We start from the raw sequence: 25,039 nt of genomic DNA on the forward strand, positions 1-25,039 counted from the left end.
AACAGGAGAAGTATGTCAGAGTTGAAACAAATGAACAAAAACAAACAAAAATATATATTATATAAAAAGTTAAGCATAGACCATGGAATTTCATTTGTTTCAACTCTGACATACTTCTCCTGTTTTTTTTTTTTTTTTGTCACTTACCGGGTGAGAGCCCTCAGCGCTCCCCATTTGACCGGCCAAGTAGTTAATGCCATCCGCGGCAAATCTACAATAAGTCACGTCAAAAAAAACATGCTCTTTTCACATTCATCAATCGTTTCATACACGCACGTCCTTTCAGAGTAGATCGTACTAAACTTTTTTTTAAGTATTTTTAAATCTAGTACGTTCCTCTGTAGACTTAATAGGATTATTAATTGGTAACAACTTTAATTTAGCGTTATTATGGAGGCAAATCCTAATATAAGTAAAGGAGATTATAACTGACGTAATAAGGACTTTCCAGGCTACGATCCTCAAAAAGAATACAGATGGCTCTGTATAGATTTTCCTTCGTTTAACCTTCTAATTTCATGGATAACAGACATAATAATATATGCATTGTTATCTTTGTTTTTGCATAAAAATTATGGCCCTTTTTATTACACCCACGCACAATTACATTTACCACCCATTATTATTCTGATTGAGGAGCTCGGTGGCGCAGCGGTAAACGCGCTCGATCTGCGATTGTTGAAGTAAAGCAACTTTCGCAGAGGCCGGTCATAGGATGGGTGACCACAAAAAAAAAAGTTTTCATCTCGAGCTCCTCCGTGCTTCGGAAGGCACGTTAAGCCGTTGGTCCCGGCTGCATTAGCAGTCGTTAATAACCACCAATCCGCACTGGGCCCGCGTGGTGGTTTAAGGCTCGATCTCCCTATCCATCCATAGGGAAGGCCCGTGCCCCAGCAGTGGGGACGTTAATGGGCTGATGATGATGATGATGATTATTCTGATCAAGATAAAGAGACGCAATTAGGTAGCAACAAAATTCTAAACATACTTTGATCCAAATAACAAGCAACAATTATTTTTTTATTATGCTTCTGCCATTACATTGTATTTTGGAATAATTATGTACTTACCAGAGTAATGAGAAAATATGTAATTATCACGTTAAAACCGTACATCTCTATCTATATTGTTTTTGGTGAACTTACCCTGGAAATTCCCTCATTGTAAGGTGTAACAAAACAATAAAGTACTTATTATTGTCTTTCCAAAAAAAAATACACAACTAATTAAGAAGAAAGGAAAAGTAACATTTTCATTGTTTGTTTGAAACCCAAACCTGACTATTAAAATCTTCCCAACTATTACACGACCAATCATCAACCACAACAATAGTACTTAATATTATAGATAGCACTGGCACTGGGCCCGCGTGATGGTTTAAGGCCTGATCTCCCTATCCATCCATAGGGAAGGCCCGTGCCCCAGCAGTGGGGACGTTAATGGGCTGATGATGATGATGATTATAGATAGATGACACTAATGTCGTCGGCTTAATGACGATACAAAGAATTTCTCATGGACAAGAGGAGGACCCAGTAGCCGTGGTAGCCCAGTTGGTAAAACGCTTGACTCTCAATTTGAGGTCGCAGGTTTGAATCCCAGCATAGGTTTTCGAATTTGTCTTCAAATTCATGTTTCGATCAGAAATGATTATCACGTAAGGAAAACATCGTGAGGAAAGCCACATTCCCGAGAAATGTATTTCGGAGGTATGTGACCTAACCTAAATTGGGCTGGTTTTCCCTTCGCGGGTTGAAAAATCCGGACCTGTCAGATCTTCAGGTTAGGCAGGCGGACCTCGTGAAAAACGGGATGAGGAGGAGGACCAGGTGGTGAAATAGTTAACGCGCTCGTCCCGGCTTGACAAGAGTTGTGGCTTCAAGTCCCGTCCGAGTCCAAAAATTTTCACAGCAACAATAGTCGTGTATAAATAGTATATAGTCGTATAAGAACATCACTATAACTACCGATACGAATGGAAGGAGTAACAATACCTTCACCTATGTAATTCACCTTATTTACCTATCCGTGTGAAATGCATTATGTATACAGTATACAATGACAGGGGAAATATTTTAGTTTTGTTGAAAAACTATCTCTGTCGTTGAATATTAATTAAGTTCCGTTTAAGTTAGATAGTACGTAACAATAGGTGCTTAATGGTAATGAATATCGTATGACATTTAATTTGCAAGTAAGAAGACGCAATGAAGCAAGAGAAGTGTCAGGATCGAAGCAAATGGAATTCTATAGTCTCTGCTTACCCCGGTGGGAAATAGGCGTGAGTTTATGTATGTATGTATGTAAGACGCAATGACTAAAATGAGCCTTTTAGAAGATTGATTTCTGATTGATTTGATTTTGATTGATTGATGCTCCATAGCCCCTCCAGTTAATTGAAGGGAGGCCTGTGCTCAGCAGTGGGACATATACACGCTGTTTATGTTATGATTTCTGTTTGTCTGTTTGAAAGCGAATAATACCTAAAACTAAGTAGCACACCTCCCCGAGCTTCTGTTAGACCGTTCTGTTTTTGTAGCGTGTGTGTTATTGAATTAATAATGTCAGTTAACAAAACGTGCGTGGTCTATGTATGTATACAATTGCATAAGACATAACAAGCACTATGTTATCATAACTTTAAGCGATGTCCTAGTATTGCTAATAAAATTAGCACGTCTTGCTCAACCAGTAGGTATGATAATATTCTAAGCAAAATATCAAGTGAGAAAGCAAATAATACTGTGATGATAGAGTGACGATTGCCACTTATCATACTAATAATGGAAACGGTGATTCTGTCTGTATATTTGTATTTTAATTTTGGTAAGATATTTAAGCAATCAACGAATGAATTGTCATCAGCCCATTAACGTCCCCACTGCTGGGGCACGGGCGTTCCCTATGGATGGATATGGAGATTCGGCCTTAAACCATCACGCGGGCCCAGTACGGATTGATGGTTATTAACGACTGCTAATGCAGCCGGGACCTACGGCTTAACGTGCCTTCCGAAGCACGGAGGAGCTCGAGATGAAAACTTTTTTTTGTGGTCACCCATCCTATGGCGTTTACCGCTGCGCCACCGAGCTCCGGCGAGCAACGAATGAATGTTCTAAGCTTATTTAAATATCATCATCATCGTTGGTCATCCCGTGATCATGGCACTTGCAACAGTGTCGAAATATCGGGAGTCTCATATCCCCATTTAAACGCGTTAAGAACCTGTTATTATGTGCTTTAATTATTTAAATAAGTTTTATAATGCGGTTGTAGGTGGTAAAGTTGGAAGAGGAAGACAAATCCGGGATGTTTCGAAGCAAGGCCAGGTCAAAGTACTCTAAACCGGCGAGAATGAAGACTTTGAAGAGAGTGGAAGAAGTGTATGAGTGAGAAAGTGGTGTGCCAGGATTCTCTCTCTCTCTCTCTCTCTCTATTTTGTCGGTGGAGTAACCGCCATTCCTCTCTTCTTCCCGCCAAAACCTTCACCTCCCGATACGACACGACCTGCACCTTCTTCTTCCTGCTTCTTCTTGTGCCAGGATTGTAGTAAGAAATTCCGTGGTCTCTGCATCCCACAACGGGAAAAGGCGTGATATGTATATGTTATTTATATAGAACTGGGGGGGGGGGGGTTAAAAAGGCCACATCGAAGCAATTCATCTAAAAAAAGCAATTTTGCTATTTGACATATTTGTGCATACAAAAGTATGTGCGCAATGCAAACAAATGTCAGACAGCAATATTGATTTTTTAGATGAATTAGTGATGTACGCCACATCACTAATCAGGTGTCATGACGGACTCGTGTAATTTAGTGCTGAAGGTATATCTCCCTTGTCTCTATAAAATGTAAACATACGAGTAACTCGCTGAGTCGCCATACCCACGTAATATTCAAAGTATGGCGGGTAACTCACTTGGCAACGCTTTGGCAACGAAGCCATTTCAATATTGTTGGCAATTTCAAAAAGGAACGTCATGTCACTTTTTAAGAGAAAAACGTTTTGGCGGGTGTTCCGTCTGCGACTACGAGGAAAGAAAAACAAGTGAAGACGATTATGGTCGAGAGAAGCGAAAACTGAAAGACTAGTTGCTGTATTCTTTTGTATAATATTTCTTATTATAATTTGTAGTAATAATATTTGGTTTCCGTAATAAGAGTGATATTTGTGGTACTTAACATTTTACTGATTAAAACTGGGTATGTTACTAATATTTACGTTTTATTGTAGAGTTTGCTAACAATATAAATTCTTTGGCGACATGGCCATGGCGTCTCGGAGAGTTATGGCCCTAACATCTTTGGACTTCAATGTCAATAGATATAATCAAATCTGTTTAATTTTATACAAAAAACGACCTTGACGCCAATCATCAACGATGACTTTTGGTCATCACAATGTATCCCAATGAATGTGTCAAAAATCAAAATGAAAGGGAGTCGCTGATGAAATATTTTAAATTAAACCAATTAGACGTAGGTTATATACAAGCCCACCTTAGTGCTCCAACTTCGGAGGTGGCTGTGGCTTTTTACAACCTAGTAATAAAATATTTACAGGGACCCCTTTTAGAGTGAGTATATTATAATTACTTAGTAATAAGGTCTAGTTGTATTTGCTATTTTAATAATTTTAGTTACGATGGGGTTGGCATGTCTACATAGATAAAAACCCCTAAAATAAATAAAGATTAAAAAAAATGTATCCCAATCAATTTGACGATTACTGAATTTCATAGGGTAATATTATTATGTATTTGCCATTATACTATTGTAATAAAATAAATAAATAAATAAATACAGAATATACGTGCAACGAATATAACAATAAACTTATTAAACTAACAAGGTATTTATAGCTAGCGTCTAACCCAGCAATAAAAGTTCAAAAGTTATATTTACAAATGCTTGCAAAATAAACTGCCAATGCGTAGGTACCCATCAATATACTCCGAACGGTTTCCTCACATCGACGAGCCTTCTTAATAACGTACCCAACATGTTATTAAATGATAATCCAAAGCCACTATATACATTAACCTTTTGCATGGGAAACTGTTATGAGCAGTTTCAAAATCAAGCTTTTATTGTGAGAAAAATGTTACTAAATATCTTTGGGTCGTGTTTTCTTCTATCACATTTGTTTGAAGATAAATTTTAATAGTACGTTAATATAACGGCCTTTGTGGTCCAGTAGTAGAGCGTTGGGTTCACGATCCGGAAGTCCCGGGTTCGAATTCCGACGGGGACATACCACAAAAATCACTTTGTGATCCCTAGATTGATTAGGATATTACAGGCTGATCACCTGATTGTCCGAAAGTAAGATGATCCGTGCTTCGGAAGGCACGTTAAGCCGTTGGTCCCGGTCACTTTATAGTGATGTAAGCGAGTAATCGTTACATAAGCCATGTCAGGGGCCTTTGGCGGTTCACTCATAACCCTGACACCAGGGTTGATGGGGTTAGTAATCTACCTCACAACCCACATGATAGAAAAAGAGAAATACTTAGTAGGTTTACCGTGTGAGTGCTCGGCGGTGAGGTTGTATCAACTCAACTGAAGTGAAGTGTTAAGAGTCTGTGTAACATTTTCTATTGTAACAATATATTTACGTGTTTTAATATATTTATCTTTATTTTGTATAGTTTTAAAAACCAAAAGCCGACTATGGAAAAATCGCGTTCTAAAATGTATGAAACAAGAAAATATTTTTGTGAAATTCTTCCTATTAGTCATGTTTAGGAGATAGCTATGGATGTGGTACTTAACCAAAATCTTAGGATAGATTGGCATACGACCACGGTTTAGAATCTTCCTGGGATCTGATTATTGGATACAGGTATCGTAAGAACCCGGTAGTATGGGTTTTTACGGTACGGTATTTTTTCTCAAATAATTGTATATTTTTAGTTTTATTTTCAACAACAATGTTTTTTATTTAAAAAAAAACAGCGTTCGCGTCATGTTTGTTTCATGAGTTATTCATATAAATAAACATAATTTTTTTTTTTTCACCAGTCACGGCCGAAGTTTCCTCGTTCATTTTCACACTCAGCCATTACGCAAAAAGGCATTACCTGGAACAAAAATACAACATTTTTAGTTTTATATATATGTGGGATATAGAAATAACACGGGATATTTTAAATATCTTTACTCCTTATATTTTAACAAAGTCCTCTAACACGACCGACAACGCACCATCGACTCGCCTTTCATACTTTTTTAAAACTGCCTTACGTCCCATTCATTAACCATCCTCCTTTCATACATTAACAATCAAATTCCTATTCATTGTCCTTCCATAGTATTCTCATATACCTACATATATTTGACAAGAAATAAAATAAATGCAGAAACACAACGCCTTGTTAAAATCGATTTTTAATATTACGTATTTTACAAACAAAACTAAATTAATGTTCTTTAAACCTGTTTCATGCACTGGTTTATTTCCTGCACTATTGACAATTCATTTGCATATAACACGTCATAAACAAGAAGGTTATTTGAACGAAATCATTTTAAGAAGGGTGTCCTAAATACACTACACTGCAAAACTTAGTACTTCACTTTTAAAATCTCAATATAAAAAACATTTTATAGATAATTTTATCAACTTAAAAAAATAAAGAAAAAAAAAAGAAAAAAAATAGATTAAAAAGAATAAGATTCTATCTATCTATCTATCTATCTAACTTGCTTTTCTAAGTACTAAACTATACATTAGTTACATTTCGAAATTGTATCTTTTGTACTTACATAAAAAGTTATTATAATTTTAAAAGTGTAGTACTTAGTTTTGTATGACAAGGATAATCTGAGAAGAAATACTTATAACAGTAAAGTGCTTGGTCTCTGTAATTTGTCACTCAATTCGCGCGTCCTTGTGCGTACCTTGCTCTCATTCACACTGTCAGAATAGACTATTATTATTAGCATTGATAATTGCGTGTTAAATGAGAGCGTTATCTAGTGCTACACTTATATCGTGCCTATTACACACTTAGCTCCCGACAAGGCTAAGTACTTTCGATTTTTCTTGCCTCAATCTTTCTGTTCCGTTAGAGAACTAGCCTTCGAAGGTCGAGAATGACCTTTGCTTCCGGATTTCTACACTTTTTTAAGCTTAATTTCAAGTTTTTGTTGAATTATCGGTCTATAAGTAGATACTTTAGAAAATATTTAATGCAGTTCGTGTAATTGGATTTGTATCTTATAAAACGGATACTCTTTTACAAGGTCTTAAAATAGCTCCCTAACAAGATATTCAATTGCAACATGTTTTTTCCTGCATCGCATCAAATTACATTAGCAAAATAACACACTCGAGATTGAATTTATGATGCACCTCACAAATAAAGGCAAGGAAAAAGCCGTACCAGCCAAGCATTAATTAAGTGAGAACATTGGTTTACCTAACTCTAATTCCACATAATCCGCACAAATGATAGAGTAACCAACCACAACCACATTTCTTATGGGAAACGCTGCCTCTGACATTCCGACTTTAATCAGTGGTATCAAATGGTTCTTGTGAGAAGATTTGCGAAGGAACTGTGGGAGAAAAAAACAAAGGCTTCAAGTTAACATGCGTGGTTGCAACCGCTTCTAATTGATGATTCACTTTCGATCTGCAACCTAGTTTTTGTGCAATGCAGTGTATGGTTCATGTTTACGGTCGAATCCCCAGGTTGCGACATATACGCTTTTAACTTGCAATGACGTGTAATGTGGGAGTGCACCACAATAGTTTCTTTAGCTAATTAAAGACTACAGGTGATAGTCATCAACCGCCTCGATCTATAAATCGACTAGACAGTATACTTACTACGATACACGAGTCATTGTTACCAGCAGTGAAACGATCATAAATGTCATTTCAACCATAACACCGCTTACTGTATCTAGGACCTTAGGAAAGTTTCAAACTAAGCTCCATACTAATAGAGAACAAAAACAGTTGAATAAAACCAACGTGTTCAAACGCAGAGCAATTTAAAAATTCGAACTGGATACAAAATATATTAATATTTACTTTAAAAAAATATTATTTTATAACCCCTATAAAGTCAACGTACTGGCCAATACGAATATCGATTTAGAAAAGAAGAAAGTATATTATAGTAATATTGCAAAAATCATACGCTATAAACACACGAATCGGTATTCGACCAAACCGGATCCTCTAACAGTAAAACCGCATAATTATATCGATTTGTATTTGAATTTAAATTAATTCGTAGTAAACGGTAGTGGGGTGACTGGTTATGTTGAAAGCCTTCGTAAAGGTGATCTTGTATGTGACATTGTGTGCGATATCATATCATAGCCAATGTCGTGATATCGATTTAATTTGGAGTATTCGATTTATAGCTTAAAATTTGAATAATTTTGGACATTTATTCTGTTACCTAATAACTCTATGCCACTTCTGTCGTTGGATTTCTTTGTTGGTTTACTCATCTTACATACAAATAGATATTATTTATATTCACCCGTTGATACTATCATTATTTTTGAAGTCAATGACTTAATACACAATACTATCATGTCAAAACGTGCTTCCATCTGCCACCATAATTATTTCTTATAATAAATACATGTTTTAACTCTCACTCTTATAACATAAGCATCCCGGCGCATTACTTTCCAATGAACTTTCAACTCGAGTACACTTTCAAAAATCTTTTTATTTTTTTTAATTTCCCTTTTTGAATTCGCGTTGTTACACAAACTTCGTAAGTAAAGTAACATTGCACCGACAATTCCAGTTTGCGCGGGTGAAAACGCAGCGGCGGCGCACACACACACATATACCCCTGCATGAAATGTGTACTTATACACACAAATACATACGTTTAAACATGCAATTATTGCGCATGTGTGCATCAACTCTCGATGCACATAGTCAGTTACATTTTCATTTACGAATTTTTCTTTTTAACTTCCAATATTGCATAGAATGAAAATACAAATTTATTACTACATATAAAGGTTTCAGTGCTTGGTAGATGTCGATTTATGTCATAAAGTCGGCTATATTTTATTGATTGTAAATTAAGCCTTTTTCGCATCACATCGCTATAAAACGTAATGTATAAAATCAAAATAATTGATAGTATAAAAATGTATCAATTAATTATATTCCGCAAAATATTTCCTCGAAATACGTCTGTATATTGATCAAATGATTGAGTTCACGTGTTACTACGCGGAGAAAGCAAAAAGCTGTACGGTTTAATAAATTTCTAAATCCACTATAAAATTAGGAGGCGGTTGGTATGAGAGTCTTGATTTCAAAGTCAAAGTTAACTAATTCGAAATTGATGACTTATTTGCATAATTTTAATCTTACCTACTCTACTGGTATTTCAAAATATTTATCTCAACAGTGCCATACCTAACTTGAACATTCTTTTGATTTTCATAAAAAAAATATATTTATTCTTATATATTATATTAAGTAATAATAAAATCAAACGCCAGTATACTATAAACAGCCTATATACGTCCCACTACTGGGCACAGGCCTCCCCTCAATCAACCAGAGGGGGTATGGAGCATACTCCACCACGGTGCTCCAATGTCTTTACGGCTAATAGCCGGGACCAACGGCTTAACGTGCCCTCCGAATTACCTTTTACCATAAAATCTGTGACTTACAAGACAAAACAAGACCAAAGTATTCCTATTACGAATGCAAATGCAATTGCATTGTGTTGATTAAGCGACTGAATTATGACTTAATTCACATGAACGTATGGAAATTTGCATAAACGTCAGTGTGTGAAGAGTATAACTTTCCTTCCTATACTCATTCAAATCGGTACAAAGCATAATCGCATCGCGTAATTATTCAAATTAGTGATACTTTATTACTGTTACGGGGTAAGCAGTAAATGGATTTGGTAAAAAAAAATGTCAGCCTTGAATAACTAGCAAAAGATAATGATTTTTTCTTTTTTTAAATGAACGAGACATTTTCCCACATATATATATAGACATAATCTTAGAAGCCACATTTAAAAAGAAAGCTCTAAACTACTGAATTCGAATTTATGAGTTTGTATTCAAATTTGGAACATGGATAATTGATATCACGTGGTTTCTAAGATTTGTGCCCGGTTAATGGCAATAGGCTCACCGCCAATTACATAGGTAGGACTTAAACATAGCTGGCGGGGAGTGTACGTATATTATGCACCTCTGCCTACCCTTTCGGGAATACAGGCGTGATGCTATGTTAAGTTGTTATTATATTTAAAAAATATAAAATTAATAAACATGCAATTAATATAAGCACCTATTATTTCTACTATAATCGTAAAGTCTTCACACAGATCGGCTCCCAAACATAAACACGTCCACAACATAACCTTACCCAAATAATACCAATCCACTTCAAGATGGCCTGTTCTCGCATACTTCACATTACCCCTAACAGGCCATTTAGACTGGCCACTTTAAACCACTTCTAAAAGACATGTTCTCCCATACAGTACGGTGCTGCATGACAGGTCAATTGGACTGGTTATTTAAATTCGCTGGTGAAGTAATTAGATGACAGGTATTACGCAAGGTTATGGTCGAGAAAGAAAGTTGAGCATTTCTCTCATACGGAACGGAATTGTAAGATTTCACAGCTTGCATGCATCGGTTACGTAGGTGCTTCGTCACCATGAGATTCAATTGCTCTTGGACATGTTTTGTGTTGTAAAGTTGGTAGAATTGGTAGCTCTTAGGTGTAGTTATTTACGGTTAAGGTGGCAGTATTGGTTATGCGAATGCTTGTTAGATTAGATGTGACAGTGACCGCCCTGTAGTTCCGGGCGCAAGAATAAGGCTTCGGTATCCCCTGCCTGTCGTAAAAGGCGACTGAAAGGGGACACTGGAGACCGTGAGTGGTAAGGGCGGGGCCCGAGCCGCTCTTCATACGGTCTCCGGGAGGGACGGCAATGTGACATGGCCTCGCATTGCCGTAAAACTGGGATGGCGTAGGGGTGGGGACCTACCCCGGGACGCGCTTTTTATAGCAGGCGCGAGGGAAGCACCGGTGCGTTCGTTAGAGATCCCGGAGCTTCCCGACATGCGCAGCAGAGGGCCATCGGAGGGGTTTTAGTCGGTAAGAGTCCGACATAACCTCGTCAAAACCTTCGTAACCAAAAAAAAAAGATGTGACAGTGAGGTGGTAATGAAGTAATGAAGGACTTTCCAGGCTACGTTCATCAAAATCAATACAGATGGCGTTGTACAGCTTTAACGTGATAGCTACCTATTTCTCATTACTCGGGTACATCATTATTCCAAAATAGAATATAATGGCAGAAATAATTATAAAAATTAAACGTTGAGCGGATGAAGGATAATAGAATTGCAAAAGCGGTATATAAAGCGAAAGTTGATGGTAGGGCTGGCAGAGGAAGACCGAGAAGGACTTACGATGATCAAATTGGAGATGTCCTTAGAAAAGGTTCAATACGATCTACTCTGAACCGGCGTGCGTGTATGAAGCGATTGATGAATGTGGAGGAAGCAAGAGAAGTGTGTCAGGATCGAAGCAAATGGAATTCTATAGTCTCTGCTTACCCCGGTGGGAAATAGGCGTGAGTTTATGTATGTATGTATGTGTAATTATAAAAATTATATTGCTACCTATATTGCTTCTCTTTGTTTTGATCACAATAATAATGGGTGGAATATGTAATTGTGTCTGGGTGTAATAAAAAGGGTCATCATTTATACCCAAAAACAAAGGTAAAAGATGCATATGTCTGTTGTCCATGAAATTAGAAGGTTATACGAAGGAAAATCTGTACAGCGCCACCTGTATTGTTTTTGAGGAGCGTTGCCTGGAAAGTCTCTTATTCGGTAGCGAATTGTTATAGATAACGTAATCGTAATTTGAGGAGCTCGGTGGCGCAGCGGTAAACGCGCTCGGTCTGCGATTGTTGAGGTTAAGCAACTTTCGCAAAGGCCGGTCATAGGATGGGTGAGCACAAAAAAAAGTTTTCATCTCGAGCTCCTCCGTGTTTCGAAAGGCACGATAAGCCGTTGGTCCCGGCTGCATTAGCAGTCGTTAATAACCATCAATCCGCACTGGGCCCGCGTGATTGTTTAGGCCCGATCTCCCTATCCATCCACAGGTAAGGCCCGTGCCCCAGCAGTGGGGACGTTAATGGGCTGATGATGATGAATCGTAATTTTAGGTAATAAGCTTGTTTAAAAAAAAATATTACATAATAATTTTGTTAAGTATTCTTACTGAAGCGACTACCATTTGATCTTCCAGTGGGAATACCGTACTAATTACAAGTAAAACACAATGCAAGTCAAGATAATGATGCAACAGTAATTTGGTTTAATAATAAATAATAGTACATGATGCAAAGTTCGGACTGTAACGTATTCTCACACTTGCGAATTTTGACGACTACGGCTCTTAGAAAAAAGAAAGCTTTTTCCTACGATTATAATCGCACATACACAACATAAACAGCGTATATACATCCCGCTACTGGGCACAGGCCTCCCCTCAATCAACTGGGTATATGGAGCACACTCCACAACGCTGCTCCTCTGCGGGATGGTGGAAGTGTCTCTAACGACTAATAGCCGGGACCAACAGCGGAAGTGCCTTCCGAATCACAGAATCGACTTGCTTTTCAACAATCAGGTGATTCAAACCTGCAATGTCTTGGCCAAACAAAGGACAGTTTTAGAAAGTGATTTCGGCAATGTCTCCATCGATAATCGAACCCGGACCTCCAGATCGTCAAACCAACGCTCTAACTACTAAACCACCGAGGCTGTTATTATCGCATCACAGAACAATTCCATAGAAGTGAACTAAGTAAGGCCCTTGTAAATGTTAGGGACGCGCGGACGCCGCCACTATTACCGGTGACTATACGTTCGTATTTGTTTTTTTTTATTTTGTTGATAAGTTTTTTTTTATTGTGGTTTTATATTTTGTTTTTGTACCTATTTTTGTGTGTGTCTATGATATTGTGCTTTATGTTATGTGGCAATATATTTATTAATATACAATTATATATTTATTAAAAAAGAATGCTTATTATTATAATTCAATTAAAATTTCAATAATTTAGAAAGAGAGAAGGCTTATAATAATAAGTCTTCTTTCTTTCTAAATTATTGGTATACTAAGCATTGATTATCCGAAATTGATATTAAAATGTACAATTATTACTAACACATTAGACATACCATTAAAGCTTACACAATTCGTATTTAATGCACTAATTGCTTTGAATTAAATATGTAGAATTAAACATTGCATAACCACTTACGTTGGACGACGTAAAACGAGTCACGGAATTGTTCTTTTTTTATTGTTTCCATCGTTTGTACTTTCACGGTCATGAATGCGTGGGCGACTTTCTTTCGGCGCGTGCGCATTGTTGCCAACAGGTGATTCGCGGCCTTCGCGCTGCGGGGTGCCGCGGACGTGATTACTCACAAGTTCTCTAAGTATCTCATTTGATGATTTATCTTAGAACACATGAAGTACACTTGACTATAGACAGGTATAAAATGCTATTCCAAAACTATTCCAAGTGGTCGACACTTACAAACTTATAAGTATTATATGTAAGTCATTAAAAAGTTATGTAACTATGTTAACCAAGATACTCTGTCACCTATCTTCATGTTACTTATATACTTATTATAATTTTGTTACTGTAAGTTTTACCAACTAATTTGCGCCATATTTTGAAGCTGAAAAGTTTCGTATCTCAAATGAACGAAAAACTTTTGAGAATCAAATTCTTTGAACACAAACATATTCGCAACCAAAATGTAAAAATCACTAGCCAATTCACATGTGAATAAAAAACAGTATTGATACATACCATGCAAAGTCATGGTTTTTAATTTTTGAGATATAATTATCATGATTGATGAAGAATATGTACCTAAGTACTTATTTCGGAAGTGTCGTGGTTTTATCATTGCTTACGGAAGTAAATTTTCCCACCATTGAATTCAGTGACATTGTAACATTTATTGTCCTACGCAAGGTAAGGGCAAATATAAAAGTAGATAATTATGATTAAATAATATAACTTTGTTGTTGCGAACAATAAATTTTTACCGAAACACGTTAATCTCTTAAAGCACAAACACATCCAAGCAATTCATGTAAAAAAGCAATATTCCAATTTGACATTTGAGCATAATTATAAAAGTAAGTGCGCAATTCAAACAAAATGTCAAATAGCAACATTGCTTTCTTAGATTAGTTGCAACAATGTGACATTTTTAGACCCAGGGCTTCATACTTATCCAGCCCTAGTAAACCTAATAAGGACGTGACTTATCATGTCACGTCAAAAAAATGTAAAGCATCTTCACCAACTTGCAGCACGGTGAAATGCTCCACACTCTCTCCGGTTGATTGAGGGGAGGCTTATGCCCAGCAGTGGGACACATAGTCTGTCTAGGTATGTTTAAATAACCAATACCATTTAAGTAAATAAAAGACCAAAAAAATTACAATTTTTAAAATAGTATTTTTGCGTTACTGCAAAATATTTTTTCGAATCTGATATGTTAGATTCGATATTCAAATATGTGTATTTTTTCAAGGTATTTTCTGGTTTTTTTTTTATATTTTTATTTTTCTTATAGTAATAAATTTTAATAAAGTAATTTCGCAACAATGACAAAATGCTAATAGCTTTTGTACACGAAAGATTTGTCAACTTTTTTGCACAGTGAGTAAAAAATAAAAACAGTTTGCAACAAGTCCTTGAACCTGGGTTCGACTTCATAAATAAATGTGTAACCTAATCAATCAACTAATTAAAATAATAAGTAAACTTTGACCTATTGAATAAGAGATGAAATAAACTTAAATAATTTGTCACGACGCGACACATGTGGGTGTTGCTTTACACGGCTAGTGTTGTCATAAGGAAAAATTTGCAACATTATAATCTTCTGTTATTTATTTTAATATCGATCATTTCGAAAATGGAATGTTGTTTTCTTTTTTGAAATTAGGAGTTCACTTGTTATGATGGCAGAATAAAAATATGATTTCCGTTATAAAACTATTTAAATATAAAACTATTTTAAGAGATGTAGAGATAATAATTTCACTATAATTGCTTACGCGCTTCCAACAAACAATGCAAGACAAATCCAAGATGGTTGTATGGTGACACATTATTGGCACATTAACTCTAATAAAAAAAAACTTGGAACTTTTTTTATTCACTTAAGAAAAAAACAAACTTGTATTATAAAAAAAATATATCGGTATATAGCGGTAAAGGATAAAGTAAATTAGTAGTAGGTAAAAATATATTTTTTTTATACGTGTCCACGTGAATATTTATGTGGGCTTATTCTATACTCGTATAAATGTCATCACGACTAAAATATTTGGTAGGTCAAGGATACTTGATTCAATGACTGTTCGGAATCAGTGGACATATTATAATAAATATACCATTCTTGGATTTAGGATCTCTTAAGTTTCGAAATACCTACGTAATTTATGACAAAATTTTGAGCAGAAAATTATTCTTTTGTCCTCCAATCAATTGGTGTAGTTTTGTAGTCTACTGGTTGTCGGATGGCTTCTTATAAAGATTTTAATTCGAAACTAATTCAAATCAACGATCATGATCCGCTCAGACCATAACCAATTTCTTTTTTGTTCTCGATAAAGCTAATGAACGGAAACAAAATGTACCTATAGGACTGTTTTTCTTTGGCTAGTGTGTTTATCATGTGTTTAATCCTATTTCCTGAAACCATATTATTATAAGCTCCTTGTTAGTTGTTCGAAAATTAAATGTAACAAAGCTTCTAAATATTTATAACAATATAATAACATATTATATTACAGATACCGCATTATGAATACCTGCGTTCAATCTCAAATCTGACCAGGCGAGTTAAAAAAACCACATGTAGGCAATTAATCTAAAAAAGCAATATTGCTATTTGACATTTGTTTGCATTGCATATTTTTACATGTGCGTATGTCAAATTGCAATATCTCTTTTTTAGATGAATTGCTTGAATGTGGTCTTTTTAACCCCCTGATCTGACTTGCTAACCAATAGGCTAGTATCCATCTAGTCAAATCAGTTACTTTTTACTAAACGTCAAAACGCGAAATTACTATGGAATTTGTATGAAAAGCACTCTGTGGCGCCATAAAAAACGTGATAAAATGTCGGACTTATTAAACACTTTTCTTGATTAGAATTTGTAAATAAGTTAAATAGAAAAACATTTTGTTTTCGTTAGTTTTAGATAGCGACTTTCGTGGTCCAGTGGTTGAGCATTGTGCTCACGATTGTGGTCCCGGGTTCGAATCCCGGTGGGGACAAATCACAAAAATCACTTTGTGATCCCTAGTTTGGTTAGGAAATTAAGTAAGTATTAACAATCAGGTGATTGTTCAAAAAGTGAGATGATCCGTGCTTCGGAAGGCACGTGAAGCCGTTGGTCCCGGTTACTATTTACTTATAAGTATGTAGTCGTTACATGAGCCATGTCAGGGGCCTATGACGGCTCAATAATAATAATAACCCTGACACCAGGGTTGATGGGGTTGGTAATGCACCTCAAAACCCACACGATAGAAGAAGTTACTTTAGGTGTCTTTATTTAGTAATCAGAATTTCATAATTTATCTTAAATAAGCTTCACGCCATGCGCTATACGAACTGCTTTTATACTCTTAGGCAGATTCAAAAACAAAATAAATGCAGATTTCATCACAAGTCTATCCTTTGTCCCTAGAACGTGAACACACGTAGAATACCTAATGCTAGTATTTGTGCAACTGCTCTTCCGGCCTTGACCGATATTATTGATGTAGTGCAGACAGGCCTTTATGCCTACACAGACAGTTGTTTGGTTTCGCATATTAGATAGGTTAGATAACTAAGAACTCTATTCCTCTATCGTGTGAGTTGTGAGGTGGATTACCAACCTCATCAACCCTGGCGTCAGGGTTACTATTGAGGCGCCAAAGGCGCCTGACATGACTCATGTTTCGATTACTTACTTACATCAGTAAGTAGTAACCGGGACCAATGGTTTAACGTGCCTTCCGAAGCACGGATCATCTTACTTTCGGACAATCAGGTGATCAGCCTGTAATGTCCTAACCAAACTAGGGATCACAAAGTGAATTTTGTGATATGTCCCCACCGGGATTCGAACTCCAGATCGTGAGCCCAACGCTCAACCACTGGACCACGGAGGCCGTAGAACTCTATTCAGATACAATCTTTCATCTTATAATTGTTATTCATTTTGTGTCATTTGCAATTGTTCTATTTGTTCAATGTACATACATACATGCTTACGCATACGTAGTCAGAGATAGGTACATTGTTAATCATTCATTCATTGAAATTAGGACTTCTGAATTGTATTGAAGCGATGTAATTTATACACGGGGTACATAGAACACACAGGAGTACGGAGCATACTCTACCACGCCACTCTACTACGTATTTATAGAAAAACTAGGCCACGGTGAGTTTGAAAACTTACTGCCTTAAGACCATTTAGAATAAAGTGAGACCCAACGGGGGTGAGGTAAATCTACCGTGGACAGATACGAGTTGGTGCGGAGCGGGGAGAGTCCGTTCTATACGTGGTATTATTCTATATTCTATGCGGCTCTCTGATTCGGTAGTCAACGTGATAACATTGGCATTACATTCAACTGAAAAAAGCAACAAGTTTAAAAACTGTGAACATTAACAAAAAATTCATTTACATTCCAAACGCTTACTCCATAGATGTATACTTAATACGTTACTTTGGCTTACTCAATTTCATACACATTTCTCGAGCCAATGCCTCTAGCACATTAGTACCGCTATTGCCCTAACTGAACCATAACAAAAACCATATCCTGTTGTTACACACGTGTTGAAATATTCGTCTTTAATGTAATGCGTTCCGTTGCCTTATTTATCGTCTTTTGCACAGCTAAATGCGTGAAAGTGAGACTTTCTTTCCACTGACAAATAGTTTCATTTAATCTTATACACGCGATTTCCGAATCACAATAACTTTGCGCGAACATTGTTGAAGAATGGAAAATAAAAATATTATTATGTACTTTAGGTTCGTTACTGTAAAGTTTATTCCATGCTACAGATACTTGAATGATAATAAACCAAGTACTTACTAGTTCGTTTCTCTACAGAAACCCATTACTTAAATGAATAAAAAATGCGTTCCGTGTAGTACATATTAATGGTACAGGTATAATATTTAATTACGTATATGTTTTGAACAGTAGACCCGAAAATAGTGATACACATAACTTACAAAACACGTATATACCTCATCATCATCAATAATTTAAGAGCCACGCTCTTGTCGGTGTAGCATTTTCCATGCCACTTTTTAGGGAAAAATAGGGCAGTGGTGTCCCTCTTGCCTTCCGCCCCGCAGTAGTCTGTCTGACGCGAGTGGGATTTCGCCCAGAGTAGTATATTTCAAAGTAATACTAGGACTTCTGTCCTCCGCCTCTGAATAGTACTGTCAGTTACTGCTGCCCTCTGTCAGATTCCAGGTTACAGTCCCTGTGACTTGCCCCTTCCGTCCTGCATTGCCGTACCGATGGCTCCCATCTCCGCCTCTGTTACCGTTGAGGTCTTCACCCGTATGCCTGGGCTATGGTTCTACGTTATACCCCGTAGGTCTGGTATAAGCGTAAGCAAGCTTAAAAAGTAAGTGATATATTTTGGTGTCATCAACGCTCAGCAACTATTTCATCAACCTTTAACCGTAATTTCCACTGCCAATCCAAACAGACAATTTACCAGTATTGGCCAATAAATCGAAAGTGACCATCCACAGTGTCAGAGTATCACGAATTCACGAACTGATCTCGATTCGGACAAGGAGTCGTCTGCATAACAATACCGTGTATAATTTGTGAAGTAACCGCTTTGTAACGAAAAGCTTGCAAGTTTTTCTGTGTGAATGGAAAATATGCTAGTAGGTACGCTTTTGACTTAGTACTCTGCCATATAAAATAAATAAATAAAAATAATCTTTATTTTCCCTTCACAAAGGTAATACAAATTATGTAAACTAAACTAAGGTAATGATACACACTATAGTGCCTTTGTGAGAGACTGGTGTCGATACTAGGTGTGACCCTGCGTGACAGATCACCAGGCTCCCAACCTCTTAACGACTATTATTTATATGACTGATTATTTTGCATTTTACGCGTAACTCTATCTCAGAAAGAAAGAACGACGGTTAATTTTTTTCCGTCCAAGTAGTTAATGCCATCTACGGCAAATCTACAATAAGTCACGTCAAAAAAAAGGTTACAGTTTTTACATAATTTCGCGATACGTTTATTTATTTTGTCGTGAGAATCCACACACGTGCATTTTACGGCAAAAAGTTTTCCGTTTGAAGTTTTCTTTACGTTATTTTCAAAATGACTATCTGGGGCTAAAAATATTACCTGGCATTTCGCATGTTTTGATCTGATTTTAAAGACATAATTTATTGCGCCAAGAATGGTATCGTTTCGCGGGCAACCGTCAACTTAATTTGACAAGATTAAAACTGCCTCTATCTCTTTCTCGCACGTATTATAAGTGAAAGATGGCACTAATTTAGGGTTGTCAACTTAAAATTACCATAGGCACCATCATACTATGTTTTAGTGACACAATAGTCAAATTATTACAGAAAAGTTTATTTCAGGTCACTAGGTTGCACCTAGTACGACTTTAAAAAAGCAAAATTAGCCATAGATTTTATCTATGACGAATTTGTTCGAAATTCAGACACAAAGAGATGACGAACAGCAACCGTGTGTTACAGTATGGTTCATAGTAACCATACCCAATTGTCGGTAACTATTGTACTATTGAAAGTGTTACGAATGTGGGACACAACATTGCCTACTTCTCTTCCTGTAAGACAGTCGTGCTACTACTGATACACTATATATAATCTTCTTCAACATCATTAATTTAAGAACCATGCTCCATGCTACTTTATTAGGGAAAAATAGGACAGTTGTCTCACTCTTGCCTTCCGCTCCGCAGTACTCTGTCTGACGCGAGTGGGATGGCGCCCAGAGTAGTCTATTTCAAAGCTGTACTAACCTGTCCTCCGCCTCTAAATAGTACTGACAGTTACTGCTGTCTTCTGTCAGGTTCCAGATACACACACAGGATATAATATCTTATTGCACAAAAAATAAAATGTCATATATCATAATATGCACATTGAATATCAGAAGTGTCTGCAGATTATACGTACCGGTTGAGATTAAAGACGTGACTTTATATATAGAAATTCATTAACTTATATGCCTTATTTATTACATATCGAACACCTACTAAATATAATACCAGATTTAGAATATAGGCTGCGCCCGCGCCGCGCCGTGAATGGCCGCGGCACTATTAGTGTCGCAGATTCTGCATAGAATTATAATGGCTTGTCAATTAGTTCCATTAAAATCCGTGGACTTCTGTCGAAATTTTATACCTGATATTGTCTTTTGTCTTTATTTTTTAATAAGACGGATAGGAACTTAGTATAAAAAGGCAAACTGCTAACCACCACACAATAGTAAAATCAGTTACTTTTTACTAAACGTCAAAACACGAAATTACTATAGGATTATGGAAAGCAACCTGTGACGTCATAAAGAAACGTGACAAAATGTCGCACATATTATTACATTTTTCTTTGTTAAAATTCATAAATAAGTTAAATAGAAAAAAGAAAACGTGTTTTGTCACCTTTATCTGTCTTCCCTAGTAAAAACTACGTAATTTTATAAACTTTTTTTATTCTTCTTCTTCTATCGTGTGGGTTGTGAGGCGAATTACCAACCTCATCAACCCTGGTGTCAGGGTTACTTTTTTTATTTACAAACCTTTAATTTTTTATTTTAAAATTTTAAAGAATTCAATCCGTTGAAACAGTCGTCTGCTTAAGTATTCTATTACGATCTCTTTTTAAAAAATGTATTGTATTCCAATTTTAAATTCTCATTACGATTATGTAGAATTGTAAACTAAATCATAAGTTATTCATATGTTTTTAAATACATAAATGTGCGAATCGATAGAATTTCGTTCATATTTCAAATTTTCACAACTACAGCTTGTGGTCTAAGCTATTTGGGTCAGTATGACCACAAATACGAAATAACACTTACAATAACTTAGTAGAGCGTATGATTTCAACTTGGTGGTATTGCTAGGTAAATATTGAAGGCTAGAAAAAATATAAACAAATCGAGACTATTTGTACCGATAAATCAATATCAATTATTTTCAGAAAGCTTTGACTGTTTTAAGAAATAAGCCAATAATAATATCATGACCATTTTTCAAAGAAACATGTACATGTTTTTTTTTTGTATATTGAACAATTTATTTATTACGAATTTTTTTGTGAAATATTATCTGTTGGCAACGATGTTTTTAAGCCATTTTATAAAAGTGTCTACATGTAGATGTAATTATAAAATCTCTTTTTAAATTCTTGCTAAGTGATTGTACGATCCCACAGATGGATAATACTACCCCTTCATCCCATTATTTCTTTTGATTACGTTTTCTATTTTTTTTAATGATTTTAATTGAAAATTATACGAAAGCAAAAACCTTATACATCTAAATAATTCAAACAAGTCTATAGCCATTTATGTCACATATCATTCAAAGAGGAAAAGTGCCTATTAATTTTCACCACAGTTACGGACGATTGGCGTCGCGGTAGCGGCGCACGCGTCGAAAAAACAAACGCGCTTGCGCAAAAAAAAACACACCACAATTAGACGGTTGCAACACTTGCAATAGTGCACAATTTCAAATTATTTAATAGCTTTATTTCTAAATTGTCAGGTCTTGCACAACATAGGTCTATGGAGGCCAGTTTTTGTTCCAGTTTCCCATACAATGAAAACTGAAGGAAAGTGTTTATCGTGTATTCATTAATTACATACGTGTCCGTCGTCGGTCTTGAGTTAATAAGGCACGTGCTTTTTCATTAAAATTTATTTACATTTAAACGTATTTGTGCTCCTATAAAAACGGAATAATAAATGTTACTTACGTAAATATTTGGTAGAACGACCTTTTAGAAATAAAATACTGTCTGTTTTCTTCGTATATTGCTTGTGTCTGTTTTATTGTGTACATAAAATAAATGATAAATAAAGTATTAAGTTAAATATAATTTTCAAAAAAATAATTAGTTTGTCATTTATCCAATTGAAAGATTTCGATTTTAAGTAAATATTTCAGTTAAATATTCATGTGTTACCTAACATTTACAAGTGATAATATTTAAATAAACATGAAAGATTTTTTGTGAATAATAAATTTTGCAATTCACGTGTTATGTTGGTTCAGTTTACTAATGAAGGCGATACGAAATAAGAAATGCTAAGTAACTCGTTGTCAATCAATTACGCAAGAGCCTTGAAGAAAGTGCATATTTATTTAAATTCAACAAATTGCTAATAAACTTCATATTTTACGTACACTGTTTAAAAGCTAAAATACTCCTTCTGCTATTTTTATAATTTTTAAATATTTTAGTTGATAGCTTTTAAAATTTGCGTATTTAAATTGTTTAAAATGCGATTTATTTTAAATGATAAACAGCTTAAATTAAAAATAATTTAAAGAGTAACTTTACATAATACATACTTGTTCAGTAAGCACTAATCTATCATACTTTCTACTTTAACGGAAAATCGCCGAGCAATTATCCTAGCCCGGAAAATCGCGCGAAAATCCAATTGAAAAAAATAAACAGAACACCTTACCTGTAACGATTAGTAGGAAAAGCGCCACGGCGCTAGTCGACTTCATTTTGTTCACAAATCACCGTTTTTATTTTGATTTTAGTTTAGTACGTACACTGCACAGCACATTCAGTATTCACCACCGAAGCATAGTACCGACGCGCGAGAGCTCAGCGCGCGTGCGCGGGAGTGGAATGAGCTCAACGGCAGCAGCGCGCGCGCAGCGTGGTGGGGTGCGATGGTGGGGTGGGTGAAATGTCACGGGCTGGGGTGTGGGCAACAACCTTGACGCATTTTTTGCAAGCTTTTACAGTCTAATTGTAGGATTTAGCTTGTATAGGTACAGTTGTTTAAGGCTTATTCTGCTACCAGAGAGGGCATTCTATAAGCCTCGCCAAATAGATATTTTACCAACTTATTATTCATAATAAAAACACTTATTCGATGATAATTCAGTGAATGGGTTTTTATGATTTTACGTCTTTGTTGTCCGTGGCTGAAGAGAAGAAATGTCATGAATGTATTGCAACCTTAAAATAAATCGGTAATACTACTTACTGAAAAAAATGTTAGAGGGCACATTAAATTATCAATAGTAGAAATAGAGATGCAAACATAAGATTTCTTAAGGAGGGTCTCCTGACACATTTTTTATGCTTACGAGGGAGTTTTAACAACTTTGTAATTATATAAGTTTCCATACTTACCTAATAAAGTGTTTTGTATTTTTTTGCAGTTTACTTCATATTTGCTCCAGTACATGAGCTAACTTACTATCACATTGTGATGTTATGGACTATTCAAGTTTTTCTTTTCTTTTTTTTATTCTCTTTTTTAGGTCACCAATCTGTAAAACTATTGTCCCTTTTTGCTCACAATATTTACAAGTTTGTACGCAACCGATACTGATTGATGGTTGAAAGGCTGTTTACGTTGACTGGTTGCAAAACTTAAAGGTCTTACAGGCCTCCCAATATGATAACAATAAAAAATACAGGGTTTTAATCGTAACGAAACCTTTAAGAGTTGATTCAGATCACGATTCTCAGTGATATCAAGTAGAATTTTCGCAAAAGTATGGAACTAAAAATAATTAAAATAGCACAAAAATTTTCATGAATTTTCCGATAGAAAATTCCCCTTGGTATCTACTCAGAATCATGGTCTGAATCAAATGCACCCCGTACAAGTACATACAGGTAGCCCTACGAGTAGGTATGGGTATATGGGTATGATTCTGATCATTATTCTGAGTTGATATCAAGTGGAGTTTTCCATCGGAAAAAAATAAATAAATAATATTATGAATTTTACGACGGAAAATTCCACATCCATTCCATCCCCCTTAGTATTCGTTACGATGTCAATAAAACCCTTTATATACATATACAAGATCATGTCTATTTCCCGTCTATATTATTATTACTAGCCTACATCATTTCTCTCTCCCTTTCTTTCACTCCTCCCGATCTTGGGCTCTCTTTTTCTAAAATGTCAAGTATGCATCCATCTCGTTTCGTCCCGCATATAGCGACTATGTTTAATATAAAAAAAAAATTGTAACGAGGTTGCCCGAATACGCGCGTTGATGTCTTTTGCATGGCGACGCGTGCGTAGCTTTTTTGACGTAAATTTTTGAAGATCTGCCCATTGATGTGCCGTTTCCGGGAATGTTCCCGTTGTTTTTCTTTACACTTACTCTCTCTTCACTCTGCTTTTCTTTTTCATATTATTTTTTCTTGTACTCTGGTCTTATCTGCGTAAAGATTAGGAAACAAAGCTCTTTTGACAAATAAGTATAAATCTCGCAATTAGCAAAACAACTGACGATTCATTTTTTTTGTTCTTCATACATAAATAGCTTCTACGCTAAACTGGAAGCGTATTAAAACTTCACACGTTCAGCTTCTTGTCTTCCCGGCATGTCGTAAAATCCGATAGAGGGATTGTGTCCTTTCTAACATTATGAACAGTTGTAATGGGCGATAGACTGATCTCTTGTCCATAAGGTCCATCAGATCCATATTAGGCTTTCGCATCAACAGTGGCAAGTTGTCTTTGATTACTTGTGTCTCTACCCTCCACGTTAGGACATGAGTTCATGTTTAATTATTATTATTTTTTAATAAATTAATAACATAACTTAAGCTCACGGCAATATTCCAATGATAAGCTAATCCTTTATCATCAAAATTTCGTCTCCACACTTGATTTTG

General features: G+C 35.9%; 1 protein-coding gene across 7 annotated transcripts in view; it reads right to left on the reverse strand.

Moving 5' to 3' along the window:
• Positions 1-23,007, reverse strand: part of LOC126371711 (mucin-5AC) — a 161,451-nt gene extending 138,444 nt beyond the window's left edge. For all 7 annotated transcript variants that reach the window (XM_050017057.1, XM_050017065.1, XM_050017089.1 and 4 more), the window contains exon 1: positions 22,845-23,007. In XM_050017057.1, the coding sequence (XP_049873014.1) occupies positions 22,845-22,890 (46 nt within the window). In that variant the 5' untranslated portion in view covers positions 22,891-23,007. The remainder of the gene's footprint in view (positions 1-22,844) is intronic.
• Positions 23,008-25,039: the final 2,032 nt, after the last annotated feature.

The sequence above is a fragment of the Pectinophora gossypiella genome, chromosome 2 (genome assembly GCF_024362695.1).
Source record: "Pectinophora gossypiella chromosome 2, ilPecGoss1.1, whole genome shotgun sequence".
NCBI lineage: Eukaryota > Metazoa > Arthropoda > Insecta > Lepidoptera > Gelechiidae > Pectinophora > Pectinophora gossypiella.